The 17,643-nt window shown below is 44.7% G+C and overlaps 5 protein-coding genes across 7 annotated transcripts; 2 read left to right on the top strand and 3 right to left on the bottom strand.

Moving 5' to 3' along the window:
* The first annotated feature begins 17 nt into the window (after positions 1-17).
* On the top strand, positions 18-3,075 carry LOC108162673 (transmembrane protein 87A). Its single transcript, XM_017297516.2, has 10 exons — positions 18-244; positions 318-378; positions 480-565; positions 631-816; positions 1,035-1,196; positions 1,258-1,541; positions 1,606-1,821; positions 1,878-1,998; positions 2,067-2,220; positions 2,280-3,075. The coding sequence occupies exons 1-10, from the start codon at positions 137-139 to the stop codon at positions 2,504-2,506; spliced, it is 1,605 nt and encodes a 534-aa protein (XP_017153005.1). The 5' UTR covers positions 18-136; the 3' UTR covers positions 2,507-3,075.
* Positions 3,076-3,416: 341 nt separating this feature from the next.
* On the bottom strand, positions 3,417-5,697 carry LOC108162675 (F-actin-capping protein subunit beta). The gene is made up of 2 exons (XM_017297517.2): positions 5,502-5,697; positions 3,417-5,147 (listed from the first exon to the last, which is right to left on the bottom strand). Exons 1-2 carry the CDS (start codon positions 5,502-5,504, stop codon positions 4,320-4,322), a joined length of 831 nt encoding a protein of 276 aa, XP_017153006.1. The 5' UTR covers positions 5,505-5,697; the 3' UTR covers positions 3,417-4,319.
* A 4,470-nt stretch (positions 5,698-10,167) lies between these two features.
* LOC108163180 (probable tRNA (guanine(26)-N(2))-dimethyltransferase) lies at positions 10,168-12,410 on the top strand. Of its 2 annotated transcripts, XM_033393972.1 has the most exons (4): positions 10,168-10,330; positions 10,405-10,956; positions 11,017-12,096; positions 12,157-12,410. In XM_033393972.1, the coding sequence occupies exons 1-4, from the start codon at positions 10,212-10,214 to the stop codon at positions 12,326-12,328; spliced, it is 1,923 nt and encodes a 640-aa protein (XP_033249863.1). In that variant the 5' UTR covers positions 10,168-10,211; the 3' UTR covers positions 12,329-12,410. The 2 variants fall into 2 exon arrangements, with proteins under 2 accessions (XP_033249863.1, XP_017153806.1); XM_017298317.2 differs by lacking the exon at positions 10,168-10,330 and having other exon boundaries at positions 10,350-10,956.
* LOC108163181 lies at positions 12,335-14,241 on the bottom strand. The gene is made up of 3 exons (XM_017298318.2): positions 14,149-14,241; positions 12,624-13,792; positions 12,335-12,567 (listed from the first exon to the last, which is right to left on the bottom strand). The coding sequence occupies exons 2-3, from the start codon at positions 13,309-13,311 to the stop codon at positions 12,446-12,448; spliced, it is 810 nt and encodes a 269-aa protein (XP_017153807.1). The 5' UTR covers positions 13,312-13,792; positions 14,149-14,241; the 3' UTR covers positions 12,335-12,445.
* On the bottom strand, positions 14,104-16,865 carry LOC108163183 (serine/arginine-rich splicing factor 2). 2 transcript variants are annotated; one of them, XR_004473124.1, is made up of 5 exons: positions 16,693-16,865; positions 16,432-16,562; positions 15,375-15,814; positions 15,232-15,309; positions 14,104-14,723 (listed from the first exon to the last, which is right to left on the bottom strand). XR_004473124.1 is itself a non-coding variant. In XM_017298319.2 (4 exons), the coding sequence occupies exons 1-3, from the start codon at positions 16,768-16,770 to the stop codon at positions 15,400-15,402; spliced, it is 624 nt and encodes a 207-aa protein (XP_017153808.1). In that variant the 5' UTR covers positions 16,771-16,865; the 3' UTR covers positions 14,915-15,309; positions 15,375-15,399. The 2 variants fall into 2 exon arrangements, 1 of the variants encoding a protein (XP_017153808.1); XM_017298319.2 differs by lacking the exon at positions 14,104-14,723 and having other exon boundaries at positions 14,915-15,309.
* Positions 16,866-17,643: the final 778 nt, after the last annotated feature.

Raw genomic sequence — 17,643 nt, 5'->3', positions numbered from 1 at the left:
CCATCGATACTATCGATAGTGCCCTCGATGGCTTGACACCTCTAATCCCTAGGAGGAATAACATTCTTATTTATTTAGATTTTCTGCAAACATAAAAGTTAAAAATTGTCACGTAGCACAGAAAAACGGTATCAAAATGCAGAATACGTGGACGCTTTTCGTAGTCGCGTTGGGGCTTATTTCAATCGTCTCGCGAACAGCCGCAAAGTCCGACCCCGGTATTGTCGATATCCAAGTTAACGCAGTAAGAATCCTTCTGAGAATCCAAGAAAATATTCCAATCCGAACTACATGATCTGTTTGATAAATTTTTCCAGGATATTCCATATATCAGGGAGCAGCGGCCACTTCTGGCCAACACCGGGATCTACGCGCAAAGTTAGTATTATTGCAACGTGTGTATATGAACGTGTGACGAATACTTTTCCCTAACCTACACCTCCCTTGTTTCCTATATTGCGTATTTTTTCATCTTCTAGTTGCGGGATGCACATCCAAGGCGGAGACAAATCTGACAATAACCTTTAAGCTGACGGAGCATCCTTGCATCTTTGATGACCGGATGGTAAACATGTCCCATTTGACATGCCTGTTGCCCAGAAACGTTGACTTATAGTTGTACTTTTCTAGCTGCAACTAATCGCGGAGAATCCCACACAGCAGCAGAACTCGAGCATAAACAATGTTATCGTACAGGTAACAAAGACCTATGCCTGCAACGGCCTGATTGTGCTGGTTGGAGACAAGCCGACGGAAGGAGTTCCGTCCACGCCGGAGCCGAAGCACCCTATGAAGGAAAACAAGCATCCTCTATCGGTAATTTTTCCATGACTCAGCTCAAGTGCTAGACAGCAACTACTTGGCCATCTGGATATCACAAAAAAATATGTTTGCTTACATTTTTTGCGCTATCAGTCCAGAGTCGGCTTATCGTGTTCCTTTCTTTGGTTCGCTGTTTGGGTGTGTGTTCGCACATGCTGATTAAATGCTAGGCGCTCAGTTGGGGAAATGTATCTAATTTCCTGCATTTTCAGCCCACAACCAACTCGATTGTCAGCGTTAAGGAGGATGGCATATACGAGATCGAAGTGAACATAGCCCCGGGACAAGCGAATCAGCAGTTCAATGCTATAGTTCACATTGAGTTTCTTGGACCGCACGGCTTTATCTCAGCCATAGACTGGCCATTCCTACCAGTAAGATATTATCACTTCATTTGTTTTGTTTAGCTTATAAATAATTTGACTTGTTTGTTAGTTCTATCTGATCATGTGCATTGTTTACGTGATCTTTGGCATCATTTGGCTGTTTGTTTCGTTTTCGCAATGGCGAGATCTATTGAGAATTCAGTTTTGGATTGGTGGCGTCATACTGCTGGGAATGCTGGAGAAGGCCTTCTTTTATGCCGAGTATCAGACTCTCACCAATACGGGATTGGCTGTGGAACACGCGGAGCTGGTTGCTGAATTTGTATCTTGTGCGAAGCGTACACTGGCTCGAATGCTGGTGATCATTATGAGTCTGGGCTTTGGAATTGTCAAGTGAGTAGATTCAAACTAAATCTTGAACTACAAAGTACAAAGAAGTAAAATGTGATTATTTTAGACCTCGCTTGGGTCCCATGCTGCATCGGGTTGTGGGCGCGGGTACTCTCTACTTTGTGCTGGCCTGTGTGGAGAGCTATTTGCGTATCACCAACGTGAAGAGTGATCGTAGCGAGTTGCTGGTGGCCAGCATTCCTCTTGCGGTTCTCGATACAGCTATCTGTTGGTGGATATTCACCTCCCTAGTGCAGACAACCAGGACGCTCAGGCTAAGAAGGTAAACGCTAGAATTCTTATGCTATTAGAATGTTTACTGAGCTATTTATATTTTAGAAACATGGTGAAGCTATCGCTCTATAGGCATTTCACCAACACGTTGATCTTTGCCGTTATCGCTTCCGTCATCTTCATGCTGTTTGCGTTGCGTTTGCGTAGAACTGAGAACTGTACGCCTGTGAGTTGTTGGTTAGCATGAGAGTGCCATGGGCAATATTTTAACACATATATTCATGCCTCACTTAGGGTTGGCGTGATATCTGGATCGATACGGGCTTCTGGCACATGCTGTTTTCAGTGCTGTTGCTGGTTATTATGATACTATGGCGACCGACAAATAACAATCAACGCTATGCATTCACACCGCTCCTGGACAGTCCCGAGGACGAGGATGAAGAGGGTAAGTCATTCTAAATGAAATACCCCATAAAGCTAATTCGCTTGATTCTTACCATACAGATGAGGAGGATCAGTTTGTAGCTGATACTTATGGCGTTAAAATGCGCGGTCAGAATGGCACGCCGAAGACATCGACAAATTCGCGCACAGCCACAACCACTGAAGAGGACGATTTGCGTTGGGTTGAGGAGAATATACCCTCATCGATGGCTGATTCCGCTCTGCCCGTGCTAGACTCGGATGAGGAAATCATCAATACTAAGTTCGAAGTTTCCAAAATGCAATAAGCCGAGACTTTCGCTGGAACTAAGAGACTTTTAGCATATTTTTGTTGCACAATCTACATCCGAAATATGTATTGTATTTTTATTTCAATTTGAGAACGAGAGAACAAGGCAAGCTGAAGAAGGGAGAAATAATGATAATTGCTGGACAAAATTTTTGAAGCTCCACTGCTGCTGATCTGATCTTCCCCACTTACGATAAAACCCTCAAGTGTATTGAAATTGGCTGTGTCCGACGACGACTACACTATGAATTGTGTTTGCTTTTTCAGCCAAGCTTTCTGGGCCGGTGTAAAATATTGTATGTAATCGTAGTTACTCTATTCACACGTTCTCCCTCTAAATAAATCTAGCTTATTCGTAATACCTAGCCTAAGTTGTAGATATCTATGCGACAGACACTTAATTTATGAACCTTGAAAACCATTTCGAACGATACTTTTGATTACTTGAATACAATTGCTAACGTGTAAGTACATATATACATATATGTGTATATATATATTGATGTCCCTCGCCTCTTTGTAAATAGCTGGTAACACAAAAAAATAAACGATATATATATAAATGTATTCTGTAATGGTACTTATGATAAAAGCACAAGCTACGTCATCGGGTAAACACTTTTACTGGAACTAAAATACATTTGCAGATATTTGTATAAGCACAGACACACACACACACACACACACACACCTAATCGTATTTAAATACAATTTTTATTGGTAGAACAGTTTACGATTTTTCATAAATAAATTTAATCGTATTGTATGCAATGAAGGTAGCCATATACAAAAAATCGGAATGTTTGTATCACTTTGCCCTTATCAGAATGCAGCGCATATCTGGGCTATCTCGTGGTAAGTCCCACCCCCCGACAGAATGACTGATCCAGCAGTGATAAGGCGACAAATATGTTTCAATATTTATTTGTTTTCTTTCTGTATAAAATTTCTCCTTTGCCTTTGAAATGTTTCTTTAAAAAATATTAAGTAAAGAAAAGGTAAGGTATAATGTGCATTTTCTCAGTTAATACAAATACATAGCGAGTTTAGTAAATATTTATGCTTCGAGCTCCTTATTGTTAAAATACACACACACAGTCAAAAAGTCACAATACAATTTATAAAACACATGATTTATTCGCGGAAGAGTTAAGAACAGGCTGCTGGCAAATGAAATGTATTGTTGGGAGCCAAGAGAAAATTCATTTGCCGCGACTTCGATACAAATATGCATTATACAAATAAGATACAAATACTTATAGATACTGTCTTGAGGGCGGCGAAGTTGGCGTTTTGGCTGAAGTGTGAAATGTGGAGCGCAACAACCATGTTATACTGTATGGATGGGAGCCTAGGTGTGGGTGAGGGTGTGGGAGACAGTGTGAAACGGGCGGGCAATTTACATTAATATGTATCTGGTTTAACAATTTCTCTCATTTAACAAATTTACTGCCTAGAAATGCGTATTTAATATTTTAGTTTGTTTGTCTGCTTCTGCTGCCCAAAGTATACGCAGCCAAAATAGTGATCTGTTCTGGAAAGGGTGTAAGTATTAGGGAATTTAACGACTCTAATCTACGAAATATTACCCAAATGTGTATTATGGTTTGTATAGCATTCGGGTAATATTTCGTGTACAGCAATTGGGCTAATTCACATATTTTTACATCCAATCATAAATCAGTATTCAAAGGTAACGTATAGATCGGGCTATGGTAGGTGTATATTGAAATTGAATTATGAGGAGGCCACATTGAACGGGTGGGCCACGCCTAATGCTGGTGTTGATACCGCCTTCAGCCGCTCAGTTCTCAGTTCGATTCGGGCTTGACGTTGCGCCTCAGTATTGCCGCGGCCAGGTCCTGCTTCATGGCCGCCTGCTGGCGTTGATCGGCCAGCGATTGTGTGCTGCGCAACCCATTTACAATGTCCTTGGTCTTGCCAAAGTAGATCTCGTTGAGTGTGTTTCGTATTTTGTTTTCCATCTCCTCCACCATCTTGCCAATGTTGGCAATGTGCGGCGACGAGTCAGTGACGTTGGCGTCCTGCTCCGTCTGACGTGTCAGTGAGCCGCCCAAGTTCATGGTACCCGATCCCTGCTTGTTTGTCTGCAGCCACAGCATGGCCGTGGAGGTGAGCTTGTAGTGGGCAGTCCTTCCTGTGGTCTTCTCTTGAACCTCCACCACATGTATGGAGTCCCAGCAGCCACGAATCATTTTGCTACCATCACCAGCCTTCTTGATGAGTATCACAGCGGCAAACCCATGATCCAAGTCCCACAGATATACGGAGGATACACCACCCTCGTAGTACATCTCTCGATATTGATCAAAGGCGTAGTTGGCCTCAATTTCTAGTTTACGTAGGCGCTCCGAGGGCATTTGGCCATCCTCCAGTGGGGGGTAGTATGAATTCGACCAGGGCGATCGGTAGGAGTCACCATCTCGATTGTAGTCGCACAGCAGATAGTCCTTTCCATGCTCCTTATCTTTGGCTATTTTGAGCGGCTGATCCACGGACGAGAGCAGATCCTCACACAAATCTGGAGCCAAGTCGATCAGGTCAATAAGGTTCTTCTCAATCTGCTGCGGCGGCAGTCGGCGCATCAAATCCAAAGCGCAGTCCATTTGCATTTCCGACTAAAGAAAACAAAAGAGACGCGAAAAAGAGAAACTTAATTAGTCGAGTCGATAAAATTGAGTCATTGCCGAATGCTGATAACCTCCGCAAACGTAATCCCCTGTGGGGATGAGTGCGACGCGACCGGTAAACGTAGGAGCCAGCCACGACTACCATATATGGGCATTCTTTTAGGTCACAGGCTGCCGCCCCTATACCACCGCTGCACTCGCATCGTTTCGATTGAGAGCTACCATCATCGGTGGTATATATATATCGTACGCGAAAGTCTTGATTATGGGGCGGAGGAACAATAACTGATCTTTTGTTGGCCTTTTTTTTGTTGTGTTGTTCATATCTCGGCTATTACTCACCATTTTGAGGACTTTTCTGTTTTCCTTTTCGTCTATGTTATTGCTCTGTTATATTTACCCGCGCCTTGGCAAAGCAAATATTGAGTGCTTTCCTGTCTTAATTCTAACTATTATTTCGTTTTTTTATTGCAATTTTATCACTAAAATTTACTTTTTTAGCTCATAGCAGTGTGACCAGTGGGATTCACCGATAGAATGTACTCAGAAATCTTCTAAAATATACCGTCTCATTTTAAAAATATACCGTAAAAATACTGACGCATTACAAGTTGTATTATACATATTCCTCCTTTTTGATATTCCGTCGAGTATTACTAGTTATATAGATCTACCAGACCTGCCTACATAGTTTTATGACATTGATGAAAACATTTTCTACAAGATAATCTACTTTTAAGTACGTTGGTTTTTATTGTATTGTGTCGAAAATAAGGTTTAAACAAAAAAGGTCAACAAAAAACAGTGGCAAGTATGGAATAATACGTAATTTCTTACTTGTAGATTGTCAATTAGTTAATTGTCATTAGTTAATTAGGAGGATGCTGTTTTTAAGCTCTTTTAAAACGTAATTTATAAAGACCTTTTCTCAGGTTGATATGATACCTATTCTTAGGCTCTGTAAGAAGACAATAAGTTGCAATAATTGAAATAGCTTCAATACAGAGACTGACTAGTTTCTACATATATTGGAACTTGAGATGACAAACATTTTCTGAATTCTATAATATCCATTTCCAGGGTATAGAGATCCGCGCCATGTTTAGGGACAATGCTGCTCGATTTCTCGGCACATGAGTCTTGCCAATGTTGCCAGCAACGTAAAAAACGTAAGTGAGTATGGAATGTATGGACATTGTTGAGCTGAAAAAGGACATTGTGGCGAGGAAAAATCCCATAGGGAAAATCCCAAAAAGTCCCACCAAACTTGAGCACCAAAATGAAATTGCTTGAAAGTGACCGAGCGAAAAGGATTTAAATGCAATCCATTAGAATAAATGATGCACGGAAGGACGATTTGAGAGAGCAAAAGTTCAAAAAACCTGCCGATGCTGCCGAATCGATACTGCATCCACGATCGCGTGCATCGCGCCAGCAGTTTGTTGTTTGTACCCCTATTGATCTTTTCCATTGACTATATTTTCTTGGTTCTTCCTTTATAGCTACAAACTGCTATGCCGCGATCCCCTACTCTTACCCCGCCAGGTAAAGTTATGAAACTATTATTTATTCATTTACTTTATTTATCTCTTCGTTTCATTTTAGCAGTTCCGCCCCTCCGGCGGCCAGGAATACCTTTTGCGTGCCCGCGGACACCGATATGCCGACCATCGTTTACCAGAGTCTTCAAACTTCTGCTATTCCGGTTCATTTGCGCTAGATGACGGCTGTCCACTCCAGGCGCCCGACCGGCTGAAATCGCGAACTTCCCGCCGGATTCTGCACGCGGGGCCACGATGCCATGATGCCACGATGCTCCTCTCGGGACATGATTCCTGCGCGCAAGGCTGTGGTCTTTGAGTCCAGCCATTGCCATGGTCCTCTTCCTTGCGTCCCACGGTACCTACTCCGCGGGTGATTCCTCCGAAGCTCCTCGTCCGTTCTGGAGTTCCAAGGGATATGTTCCTGGCTGGATTGTGGCAACCACTGGCTGTCTTGCTGCTGGCCATAGACATTATGTCGCTGCTATATCGCTATGGGCTTCAGCTTCGAGACGCGTAAGTAAATCAGTATATAATTGTATATACATACATATATATTAAAATATATCTTCCTTCATAGAGGACTTATTTCCCCACGCAAGACGGAATCCAAGTCAGACAGAATCGTAATCCAGCAGGACAGAAGCGATCCTTTGCAAGAGCCCAAACCTAAATAGCCGCCGCATCTTTTGACCTGGCCATCGACAACTATCTCAAGGACTTTGGCCATGGCAACCAAGGAGCAGCTGCGCGGTCTACTAGACTCTAGATAGATCTCGTTGTTGTTAGGTTTAAGGATACATACATACATATGTACCTCTATACATTTAGATAGTAGATATAAATGTAATCAACTTGTTTATTTATTTATACTAAGTTAAGTTATGATGAATAAAACTATTGAATAATCATCCTTGCTGTATCCTGTATCGGGGAAACTATCCCAACTACAAAAAGGCGTGAAAGCTAGCGGAGAAAGCTAAGTACTTTTGATTGGGCAAAATGTCCTTGATCCTTGATAAGGACTCCATAAAATCAGGGACGATTTTCCGATCACAGGAAGCCGTCGCACGTCCCGATCGGGCCACAAAAAGCCGAGAAAACTAAATATACGTTGTTGGAGTCCTTACGGAAGGATCAAGGACATTTTTCTGATCACGGGGGGCCACAAATAACGGAGAAAGCAAGTATATACATATGTCTGGAGAAAATATCCTTGATCGTTGGTCCTTGAAAAGGACTTCATAAAATCAGGGACATTTTTCCGAGCACGGGAAGCCGGCGCACGATCGGGCCTCAAATAACGGAGAAAACAAAACTGGCTTGTAGCTGGCTTAACTCGCCAGAATCTGGATGGGATACCAGGCGAACAGAATCGGTAGCAAGCAATTGCAGCAATTGCCAAAAAAAAATATCGCAGCATACTTTAGGGGGCTCAAAATTTTAAAAAGTCATCGACCTTCTGCTGATTCCTGTTCGCCTGGTATTCCATCCAGATTTTGGACATTTCATGCGAGTTTTTTTTTTTGTACGGTGGCGCCCACATTGGGGATTTCATGAACTACATTTTTAAGGCCAGTTACAAGCCAGTTTTGTTTTCTCCGTTATTTGAGGCCCGATCGAGACATGCGACGGCTTCCCGTGCTGGGAAAAATGTCCCTGAATTTATGAAGTCCTTTTCAAGGACCAACGATCAAGGATATTTTCTCCAGACATATGTATATACTTGCTTTCTCCGTTATTTGTGGCCCCCCGTGATCAGAAAAATGTCCTTGATCCTTCCGTAAGGACTCCAACAACGTATATTTAGTTTTCTCGGCTTTTTGTGGCCCGATCGGGACGTGCGACGGCTTCCTGTGATCGGAAAATCGTCCCTGATTTTATGGAGTCCTTATCAAGGATCAAGGACATTTTGCCCAATCAAAAGTACTTAGCTTTCTCCGCTAGCTTTCACGCCTTTTTGTAGTTGGGATAGTTTCCCCGATACAGGATACAGCAAGGATGATTATTCAATAGTTTTATTCATCATAACTTAACTTAGTATAAATAAATAAACAAGTTGATTACATTTATATCTACTATCTAAATGTATAGAGGTACATATGTATGTATGTATCCTTAAACCTAACAACAACGAGATCTATCTAGAGTCTAGTAGACCGCGCAGCTGCTCCTTGGTTGCCATGGCCAAAGTCCTTGAGATAGTTGTCGATGGCCAGGTCAAAAGATGCGGCAGCTATTTAGGTTTGGGCTCTTGCAAAGGAGCGCTTCTGTCCTGCTGGATTACGATTCTGTCTGACTTGGATTCCGTCTGGCGTGGGCAAATAAGTCCTCTATGAAGGAAGATATACATATTTTAATATATATGTATATACAATTATATACTGATTTACTTACGCGTCTCGAAACTGAAGCCCATAGCGATATAGCAGCGACATAATGTCTATGGCCAGCAGCAAGACAGCCAGTGGTTGCCACAATCCAGCCAGGAACATATCCCTTGGAACTCAAGAACGGACGAGGAGCTTCGGAGGAATCACCCGCGGAGTAGGTACCGTGGGACGCAAGGAAGAGGACCATGGCAATGGCTGGACTCAAAGACCACAGCCTTGCGCGCAGGAATCATGTCCCGAGAGGAGCATCGTGGCATCATGGCAACGTTGCCCCGCTCGCAGAATCCGGCGGGGGGAGTTCGCGATGTCAGCGGGTCGGGCGCCTGGAGTGGACAGCCGTCATCTAGCGCACACTCGCTCAAATGAACCGGTATAGCAGAATTTTGAAGTCTCTGGTAAACGATGGTCGGCATATCGGTGTCCGCGGGCACGCAAAAGGTATTCCTGGCCACCGGAGGGGCGGAACTGCTAAAATGAAACGAAGAGATAAATAAAGTAAATGAATAAATAATAGTTTCATAACTTTACCTGGCGGGGTAAGAGTAGGGGATCGCGGCATAGCAGTTTGTAGCTATAAAGGAAGAACCAAGAAAATATAGTCAATGGAAAAGATCAATAGGGGTACAAACAACAAACTGCTGGCGCGATGCACGCGATCGTGGATGCAGTAACGATTCGGCAGCACCTAGAATTACCAGAGCGGCGAAAGATACGGAAAAGTGATGATTTAAGCCTCGGGTCTCTTATCCGTGGTAATATATCTCTCAGAAGGATTCAACTATTCGTAATCTCTATGGGGAGCTGTGACATCGGTTTTGAATTAACTTTCAACAGGGCTCCCAGAATTTTCGACTCTGGCGTTCGTCTACCGCCGCGTCATATCATAAGTATTCCTTAATTTTGATATTCGGTTGAATATTACTAGCTGGCTAGAACCCTCAGCCCTGTATACATAATTTGTTTCGATTGTTGATCAAATTTTCTACAATTTTTAAGGACTCCTTTTATATGATTGTTCATAAAATTAGATTTAAACAAAGTAGGTCACGAAAAATGTCTCTTTTTAACATGGTAACGACGCGGTAACTACATATTTGTTAACTGTGAACTGCATATTTATGGATAGGGTATACCCTATACCCGATTTATTTAAAAACTGTCACTTTGCGAGGGCTTTTGGTTGGTTCATTCACTTTCAAACAATTTCTATTTGGCGCGCCTCAAAATCGAAGAATATGTAAAGTATCCCTTTAATTCGTCAGTATATTTTTAAAATTAAACGGTATATTTTGGTATATTTCTGAGGGTCAGACGGTATATTTTAACGATAAATCCGCCACACGTGGATGAACAAATGGAAATTGACGAAGAAAAGCATCAGGTTGTTGAGGAAAAACATGTCCTATTGCAAGATGCCGTTCCGAAGAATCCCAATGAGCACGTTATCCGCGAGCGCCACGCCGAGATCGTGTCTGGCGGCAATGTCTTCTACAATCCGGTGCAGGAATTCAATCGAGACCTGAGCATCGCCGTTCTGAACGTCTACCAGCAGCGTCTGTCGAAGGAGCGATGCGAGAAGGCGCTTAAAAAGCAACGCAAGCAGGTGCACGGCGAGGAGGAGGCTACTCCGCCGATTCCTACGCCCGTAACGTACGTGGCAGGCACACAGTACGCCGATGGATTGCGGATTCTGGAGGCTTTGGCTGCGACGGGACTGCGCAGTATACGATATGCCCAGGAGATAGCCGGTGTCCGTCAGATAGTGGCCAACGATCTGTCGCGTCAGGCCGTCCAGTCCATCAACGCCAATGTGCAGCACAACAAAGTGGAGTCGCTGATCGAGGCCAGCCATGCGGATGCCATGTAAGAACCAAGCGAATCAGAGTCTGCCAACCTTTTGTAATAATCGTAATTCCATTGCAGGACGCTGATGTATCTGTCCACCGCTCAGGAGAAACGCTTCGATGCCGTTGATCTCGATCCCTACGGCTGTCCGAATCGCTTTCTAGACGGCGCCATGCAGTGCCTGGTAGATGGTGGCCTGCTCCTGGTCACGGCCACCGACATGGCTGTGTTAGCCGGCAACGCCCCGGAGGCCTGCTACGTGAAGTACGGATCGGTGCCACTCCGGATGAAGTGCTGCCACGAGATGGCCCTGCGTATCCTGCTGCACTGCATAGAGAGTCATGCGAACAGGCATGGCAAGTACATTGAGCCTCTGCTGAGCGTCTCGGCGGACTTCTACGTGCGTATCTTCGTGCGTGTGCATGTGGGCCAGGCCCATTGCAAGCTGTCCATGAGCAAACAGTCCTGGCTGTATCAGTGCACAGGCTGCGATACGTACACGCTCCAGCCCCTGGGCATCACCAAACCAAATCCCACGGCCGGCAATCCCCAGCAGCTCAAGTATGGCATCCCAACGGGTCCGGCGGTGAACTCCCAATGCGAGCACTGCTGCCACAGGCATCACCTGGGCGGCCCCATCTGGTCGGCACCCCTACACAACCCGGACTTTGTTAAGGACTTGCTTGATGCAGTGCAGGAGACACCCCTAAGTGCGCTCGGCACGCAACGACGCATCGTGGGCGTCCTATCCGTGGTTCAGGAAGAACTGTCCGATGTCCCACTGTACTACACACCCGACAAGCTGTGCTCCGTGCTAAAGCTGGAAATTGTGCCCATGCTGAAGTTCAGGTCCGCCCTTTTGCATGCCGGCTATCGTGTGTCCTACTCACATGCTTCGAAGAACTCGCTGAAAACAGATGCCCCACCATCCGTTCTGTGGGACATTCTGCGCTGCTGGAGCAAGCGGCATCCAGTGCGGCCGGAAAGGATGATTCCAGGTACTCCCTTGCAGGCCATACTGTCGCAGCCCTGCTCCAGGGTTTACGAGTTCGACGAGCTGCATGCCGCGGCCAATCCAAAGAGTCGCCGCTCGGCGCTCTCACGCTTCCAAACCAACCCCGCGCCACACTGGGGCCCGGGCACAAGGGCTACCATCATGTAAGCCCATCCCTCTAAAGCTCTTCGAATATATTGTAGACTTATTCTCTGCTTTTTCAGGATTGGAGAAAATAAACTGCCAAAAAGCTATCGCAACCAGAACAAGAAGCAGCGCCATAAAACGTCACAGGAGGTAGTGGGGCCACAAGAGGAGGAACAGGTGGAAGCAGAAGAGGAGGTGGCAGAGGCACATCTCCCCAAGCAGCCCAAGCTGGAGGAAGCGACTGCGTGACGTTGCTTTATGGGGCTGCTTCCTTGTCAAAATTTAATTTTCAATAAAGTTATACAGTTATATATAAAGTTATACAACACAATTCCCGCCTTCCCCTTTTGATTGAAGGAGGAGGAGCTAATAACGGAAGAAGTTGCCATCTGAGGTCTGGCGTGAGAAGCCATTGTTGACCAATTGATTGTGAACGCCGCTGCAGATGAGCTTGACGCTATGCGGATGAATCTTCTCCTTGCAGCCGCCTGTAGAGGAAGACACGAATTAGTTTAGTTTATGGAAATATGGCGCGGACACTTACCAATGCGAAGCGGATGACCCAAAGCGTCCTCTTGTTTCCGGCGAATAAAGCGCGTATTGCGCAAAACCCTAAATGTCTGATACTTGGCACCGACCTCCTTTGCCCCGCCAGGCGCTGACCAACTACAGATCGCCGTGCACGTCTCGCGCTGCAGCACCGAGTCCACCTTCTCCGGGAAGCACTCCCGGCTATGATCGTAGCGCGATTGCAGCTGAAAGTCCAGCGAATCCTTGGGTATATTCGGGTTACCACGATAACGCTTGCTGTAGCGCACCGAGTTCATTGTCTGGTGGTAGAACAGACGCTCATGGGGCTCCAGATGTCCATGCCAGGTGCCCGTGTCGCCAAAGGGCGGCGGCGGTGGGGGTTTTGGAAACTGGCAGATATAGGTGCCCTCCGAGCGCAGATCCGGCTCGTACGAGTCATTGCGCAGCTGCACCGTCGTGTACTTTATCATGATGCTAGAATAATTCTTTTTCTTTTTATCAACTGAATTTTGAACTGATATATATAGTATGTAACACTGAACAAAGCAGAGCAGCTTGTAGACTGAATCTCTGATGTGCCTCTCGGTTGCCCTGCCAAATGTTAAGTCAATAAAACACCCGCCTGCCCTGCTCGAGGCCGTTGGAAACGGGTCGTGACACGCGGTGGGGCCAGGAGGTGAGAAATGCCTACTTCGTCGCATTGCGATGAATATTTATTACATGAAAATTTACAGTCTCGCAGCGTCTTTCTTCCGTTTGCTTTTGATTGTGGGTTGCAGTATGTTTCCGGTGCGCCAGACCAGACGACGTGCCCACTGATCACAATGTTGGTCCACTTGGTCTGCAGCCAGGTGACTATGGGATCGGAGGAGCAGATGGAGTAGATGGTTTGATTGGTTTTTGAGTCGGAGGAGTAGCAGCAGTAGAACCATATGTGGTCGTAAGGGAAGTCTTATCATCAAAGTGCAGCCGTCTGCAATCCGCGAGAAACTCGTCGGGTGTTAGACACAACTCCGTAAGTGATGTCAGCGAGGACATGCATGGTATATTGTCGCCGTCAACAGCTGCAACTGCAACTGTTCATGATGCCACCTCAGCGGACGCAAAAATCAGATGCTCTAGATGAACGCTTCTTCCTGGATGAGCAGTCACTTGGACTCCTCGCACCTTATCTCTCGCAATCTGATAACAAGGAAAATTTCAAAAAAAAAAAAAGAACAGCTAAATCACTAAACTTGAATCGTTTGTTAAAATTATGATTGAACTAATAATTTTAAATGGATTAAAAGCCGAAAGTCAGGTTAGTTTATTGGAACGAATGCTTGTAATTAATGTGCAAATATACATAGTCATTCCCGCCCACTGCAATACTTGTAGTTTTGATTAATCTTCAGCCGCAATTCAATTCAAAATCGTTTAAAACAAGTTTACTCTCTTTCCAAAAGAAAAAAACAGTAGGGATAGATGAATTCGTTTTCATTCATTATTTTTTTAAGCTGCAAGTTTAAATATTAGTTTTCGTTATGTTAGGCACTTACCGCGCTGATCTACGAGATCCGAGAAGTCCAGGCCACAGGTGGTTTAGGGATTCCTGTATTTGCAGAGTCCATTGCGATACCGTGGTAGTTTTGCTGGAAATGTTTTCGCCTAAACTTAAAATGGACGCCCACCAAACGCCAAGCGGCAACACCAGACAGGAAAACACCAACAACGCCAACCAGCAACCAGCAACAAACGACGGGACGAGAGAAGTGAAGTAACAGGAAACCGGAACCGGGAAACGGCAAACAGCCAAAGAAATAGTCTATATATCCCTTTTTCTCCCACTCTGCTCTGGATCTCGAGTGCAGCAGCAGCAACAGCAACAGCGGTAGCAGCAGCGGAGGCGGGGCGGCGACAGCGGCTGACAGGAAACGCCAACGGCAACGGCAGCAGCAACAGCAACAGCTACGCGATGTCCGCTCTCGTGTCGTGTTGTCTCTGCTAGCGCTGGACGGGGGAAGAAGAAGATGCTCTGATGCCTCTCTGCTGATCTGATCTGATCTCTCCTCTCCTCCCTCGCAATAACCATAACATTATCTTTCAACCGCAACACTGCCACACACCAATTTGCCTGCATATATAATAAATGTGTAGAATGAGTGGGAGAAGCTGGTTAATAAGTTTTGTTTGTTAAATTTAAACAAAGAACGAACGAACGAAACGAGCAACACAAACGGAACGGAACGAAACAAACAGAGAGAGGGATCAAACTGTTTCTCCTTTAATATTCATTCATTCTCTTGTCTCATTATCTTCTTTGTATTTTACTTCCGGGAATTTCGTAGCCGAGTTATTTTGAGTTTTATTTTGTCTTGTTAATGAAGCACTACACAATTGGCCAATTGCCAAAAATAACTAAATGCTACCAAGTATATCAAAATCCCTAGAACACCTCTCTTGCGGTATGGGATGGGCGCATTAAGAACAAACGTATCGGGAGCCCACCTGGTGAGGTGGGGATCTCATCCTGAACATTATAGTGCGTGTTCTCTAATTGTTTTCCTTGCCAAAACTTAAAATACGTTTTCTATAAATAGTTGTGTAATGTGTAAGACTGTTCAATTTTTTTGTTTGTATACCTGCTGTTCTGGTACAGCATGACAGGATGTAGAGCAAGATCCATGATCGGGATCTCTGTCTTTTGAGCGAGTAAAAAACTGCAAAGCAAAGATGAATACGGATTAAAGATAAATTCCATCCATTAAAGCCATTTCGCACTCACCTCGCACCAATTGGAACGTGGATAATTAAGAGCGACTACGACTTCTGGAGGCTCCAACAGCTAAGGCGGATGCTCCGATCCCATTACGACTTTCGCCGCGCACTGGACTGCGCGAGAACTTGGTGCGACGCTCAGGCGAATGGCTGGCCGCCGACTGAGAGCGCGACCGCGGCGAGTAAGAGCGACGACGTGGACTACGCGAACGGCGGCGTATAGGTGAACGGGAACGCGAGCGACGACGACCGCCTCCACCACCACCTCCACCGCCAGCACCACCTCCTCCGCCACCACCACCAGACCCTCCGCCGCGACGACCGTTGCTACGAGTGGGCGACGAGGGACGGCCATAACGAGCCATCTGGACACGGAGCTCCCTGCCATCTAACATGCGACCATCCATTGCCTCCAGTGCGTCCTCAGCATCACGTTTGTCATAGAACCTGCAGATGGGAGAAATTTAAATATTAGAAATGATCACATATATCTATTCATTTAGACATAAATCCAGCTGGGTTGTGGTATTCGCAGTATGTTGGCTAGCAGGGTTTTGGTAGGCAACAGTTGCAAGAGAACACAGTTTTTCTGGCATTTTGGCTGAAGAAAATGTCCAGAATGGAAGCTGAAACATTTTCAAGGATAGCGGATAATGCAGAGATGATATCGGATGAAGCATATAGACAGGAGTTCTTGTGGTATTCGCAGTATGTTGGCTAGCAGGGTTTTGGTAGGCAACAGTTGCAAGAGAACACAGTTTTTCTGGCATTGTGGCTGAAGAAAATGTCCAGAATGTAGCTGAGACATCTTCGAGGATAGCGAATAATGCGGAGATGATGTCGAATGAAACCTATTGATAGAATTTATTGTAGCATTCGCAGTATGTTGGCTAGCAGGGTTTTGGTAGGCAACAGTTGCAAGAGAACACATTTTATCTGGCATCTCATATTGCTGGGAATACGAACATAAGGGTAATGTGCATATATTTTGTAGCAAGAAATGCAAGAAGATAACCGCCAGAATTTTAAAGAGAAAGCCCCTTTCTCCGTTGGGGGAAACTTACCGCACGAAAGCAAAGCCTCGGCTCTCACGTGTGTAGCGGTCGCGCGGTATGTAAATATCACCGACTTCTCCGCAACGCTCAAAGACGCGACGCAAGTCCTCTGGAGTCGTGCGATATGTGAGATTGTCGACCTGAAAATATTAAATGCCAATTATTTTTATATGCAAAAAGTGAGAGGTTAGATAACCCGGACAACGTTGTCTGGTCTGACGCAGCCGGCCGCCATTTTGTTCGCGGCGAATTACTTATTTTTGTACTTGCCTTCAGTGACACCATGCCATCGATGCGTGGTGGAGGACGGGTGCCGCCCAGCCCCCCAGCACTGCCGCCGTTGCTCATTATTGTTTAGATTAATAGGATCACTTATAAAATTATAAATATTCCAAAAATGTAAACGCGTCTGACAGCCTGTTCACAATTTTTTCTTTGAGAAAATGGCGTCCCACAGTGTGACCGAGGTCACATAAAATATACCGCCCGACTCTCAGAAATATACCAAAACATACCATCTCATTTGAAAAATATACCGTATATATACTGACGAATTCAAGTTCTATTTTACATATTCCTCGTTTTTGATCTTCCGTCGAATATTACAAGCTATATAGAAAATTTAGCCATGCCCACATAATTTTATACGATTGATGAATCAATTTTTTACTTGACTGGCCTATTCTAAATACTTGCTTTTATTGGATTTCTATATACCGTTGAAAATGAAATTTAGTAGATTGATAAAATTGATAAAATATACCATTATATACCGATTTAACGTAAATAAAACATCGATACATATTTTAATGTTTGAGAATAAAGGTATTTGTGAGGTGAAGTTTTTTGGACTGGCGAAATAATATAGATGTTGGATTGACATTATTATTCTGTTGTTTCATTAACACACCCCTCCTTGTTTTACACCCGCAACTTTTGAATGTACTTGCATATATCATTCTTGTACAAGGTAGTTGAAAAACACGTCGATATTTTTGTGCGATATTCAATTAGAATTCGTCACTACAATGGTCTCATAACATCTCTTATATCTGAGATGACGCTTAATTTAGGTCGCATTTGCCAACTTACATCTGCAAAGTATAACCATCGACTAAAAGCTCTTACTGCAAGCCTTCGACAATTACTCGTGTATAGTATTATAAGACCATTACACTTTATGAAGCCGGTGAGCTTGTGCCTGCGAACTGTGGCATATCG

The sequence above is a fragment of the Drosophila miranda genome, chromosome 4 (genome assembly GCF_003369915.1).
Source record: "Drosophila miranda strain MSH22 chromosome 4, D.miranda_PacBio2.1, whole genome shotgun sequence".
Lineage (NCBI taxonomy): Eukaryota > Metazoa > Arthropoda > Insecta > Diptera > Drosophilidae > Drosophila > Drosophila miranda.
The sequence above is the reverse complement of the archived record's forward strand: the minus strand, read 5'-3'. Positions and strand labels throughout refer to the sequence as shown.

Excerpts from the sequence above, each read along its gene's own strand:
- LOC108163183 (XM_017298319.2), bottom strand. The coding sequence starts at position 16,770 with ATGAGCAACGGCGGCAGTGCTGGGGGGCTGGGCGGCACCCGTCCTCCA. Across the intron at positions 16,563-16,692 it reads ATGGCATGGTGTCACTGAAG|GTCGACAATCTCACATATCG; the intron begins GCAAGTACAAAA and ends TAATATTTTCAG. Across the intron at positions 15,815-16,431 it reads CGAGGCTTTGCTTTCGTGCG|GTTCTATGACAAACGTGATG; the intron begins GTAAGTTTCCCC and ends TCCCATCTGCAG.
- LOC108162673 (XM_017297516.2), top strand. The coding sequence starts at position 137 with ATGCAGAATACGTGGACGCTTTTCGTAGTCGCGTTGGGGCTTATTTCA. Across the intron at positions 1,999-2,066 it reads GAACTGAGAACTGTACGCCT|GGTTGGCGTGATATCTGGAT; the intron begins GTGAGTTGTTGG and ends TGCCTCACTTAG. Across the intron at positions 2,221-2,279 it reads CGAGGACGAGGATGAAGAGG|ATGAGGAGGATCAGTTTGTA; the intron begins GTAAGTCATTCT and ends CTTACCATACAG.
- LOC108163181 (XM_017298318.2), bottom strand. The coding sequence starts at position 13,311 with ATGCGACGAAGTAGGCATTTCTCACCTCCTGGCCCCACCGCGTGTCAC. Across the intron at positions 12,568-12,623 it reads GGGTCATCCGCTTCGCATTG|GCGGCTGCAAGGAGAAGATT; the intron begins GTAAGTGTCCGC and ends CTTCCTCTACAG.
- LOC108163180 (XM_033393972.1), top strand. The coding sequence starts at position 10,212 with ATGGATAGGGTATACCCTATACCCGATTTATTTAAAAACTGTCACTTT. Across the intron at positions 10,957-11,016 it reads GCCAGCCATGCGGATGCCAT|GACGCTGATGTATCTGTCCA; the intron begins GTAAGAACCAAG and ends ATTCCATTGCAG. Across the intron at positions 12,097-12,156 it reads GGCACAAGGGCTACCATCAT|GATTGGAGAAAATAAACTGC; the intron begins GTAAGCCCATCC and ends CTGCTTTTTCAG.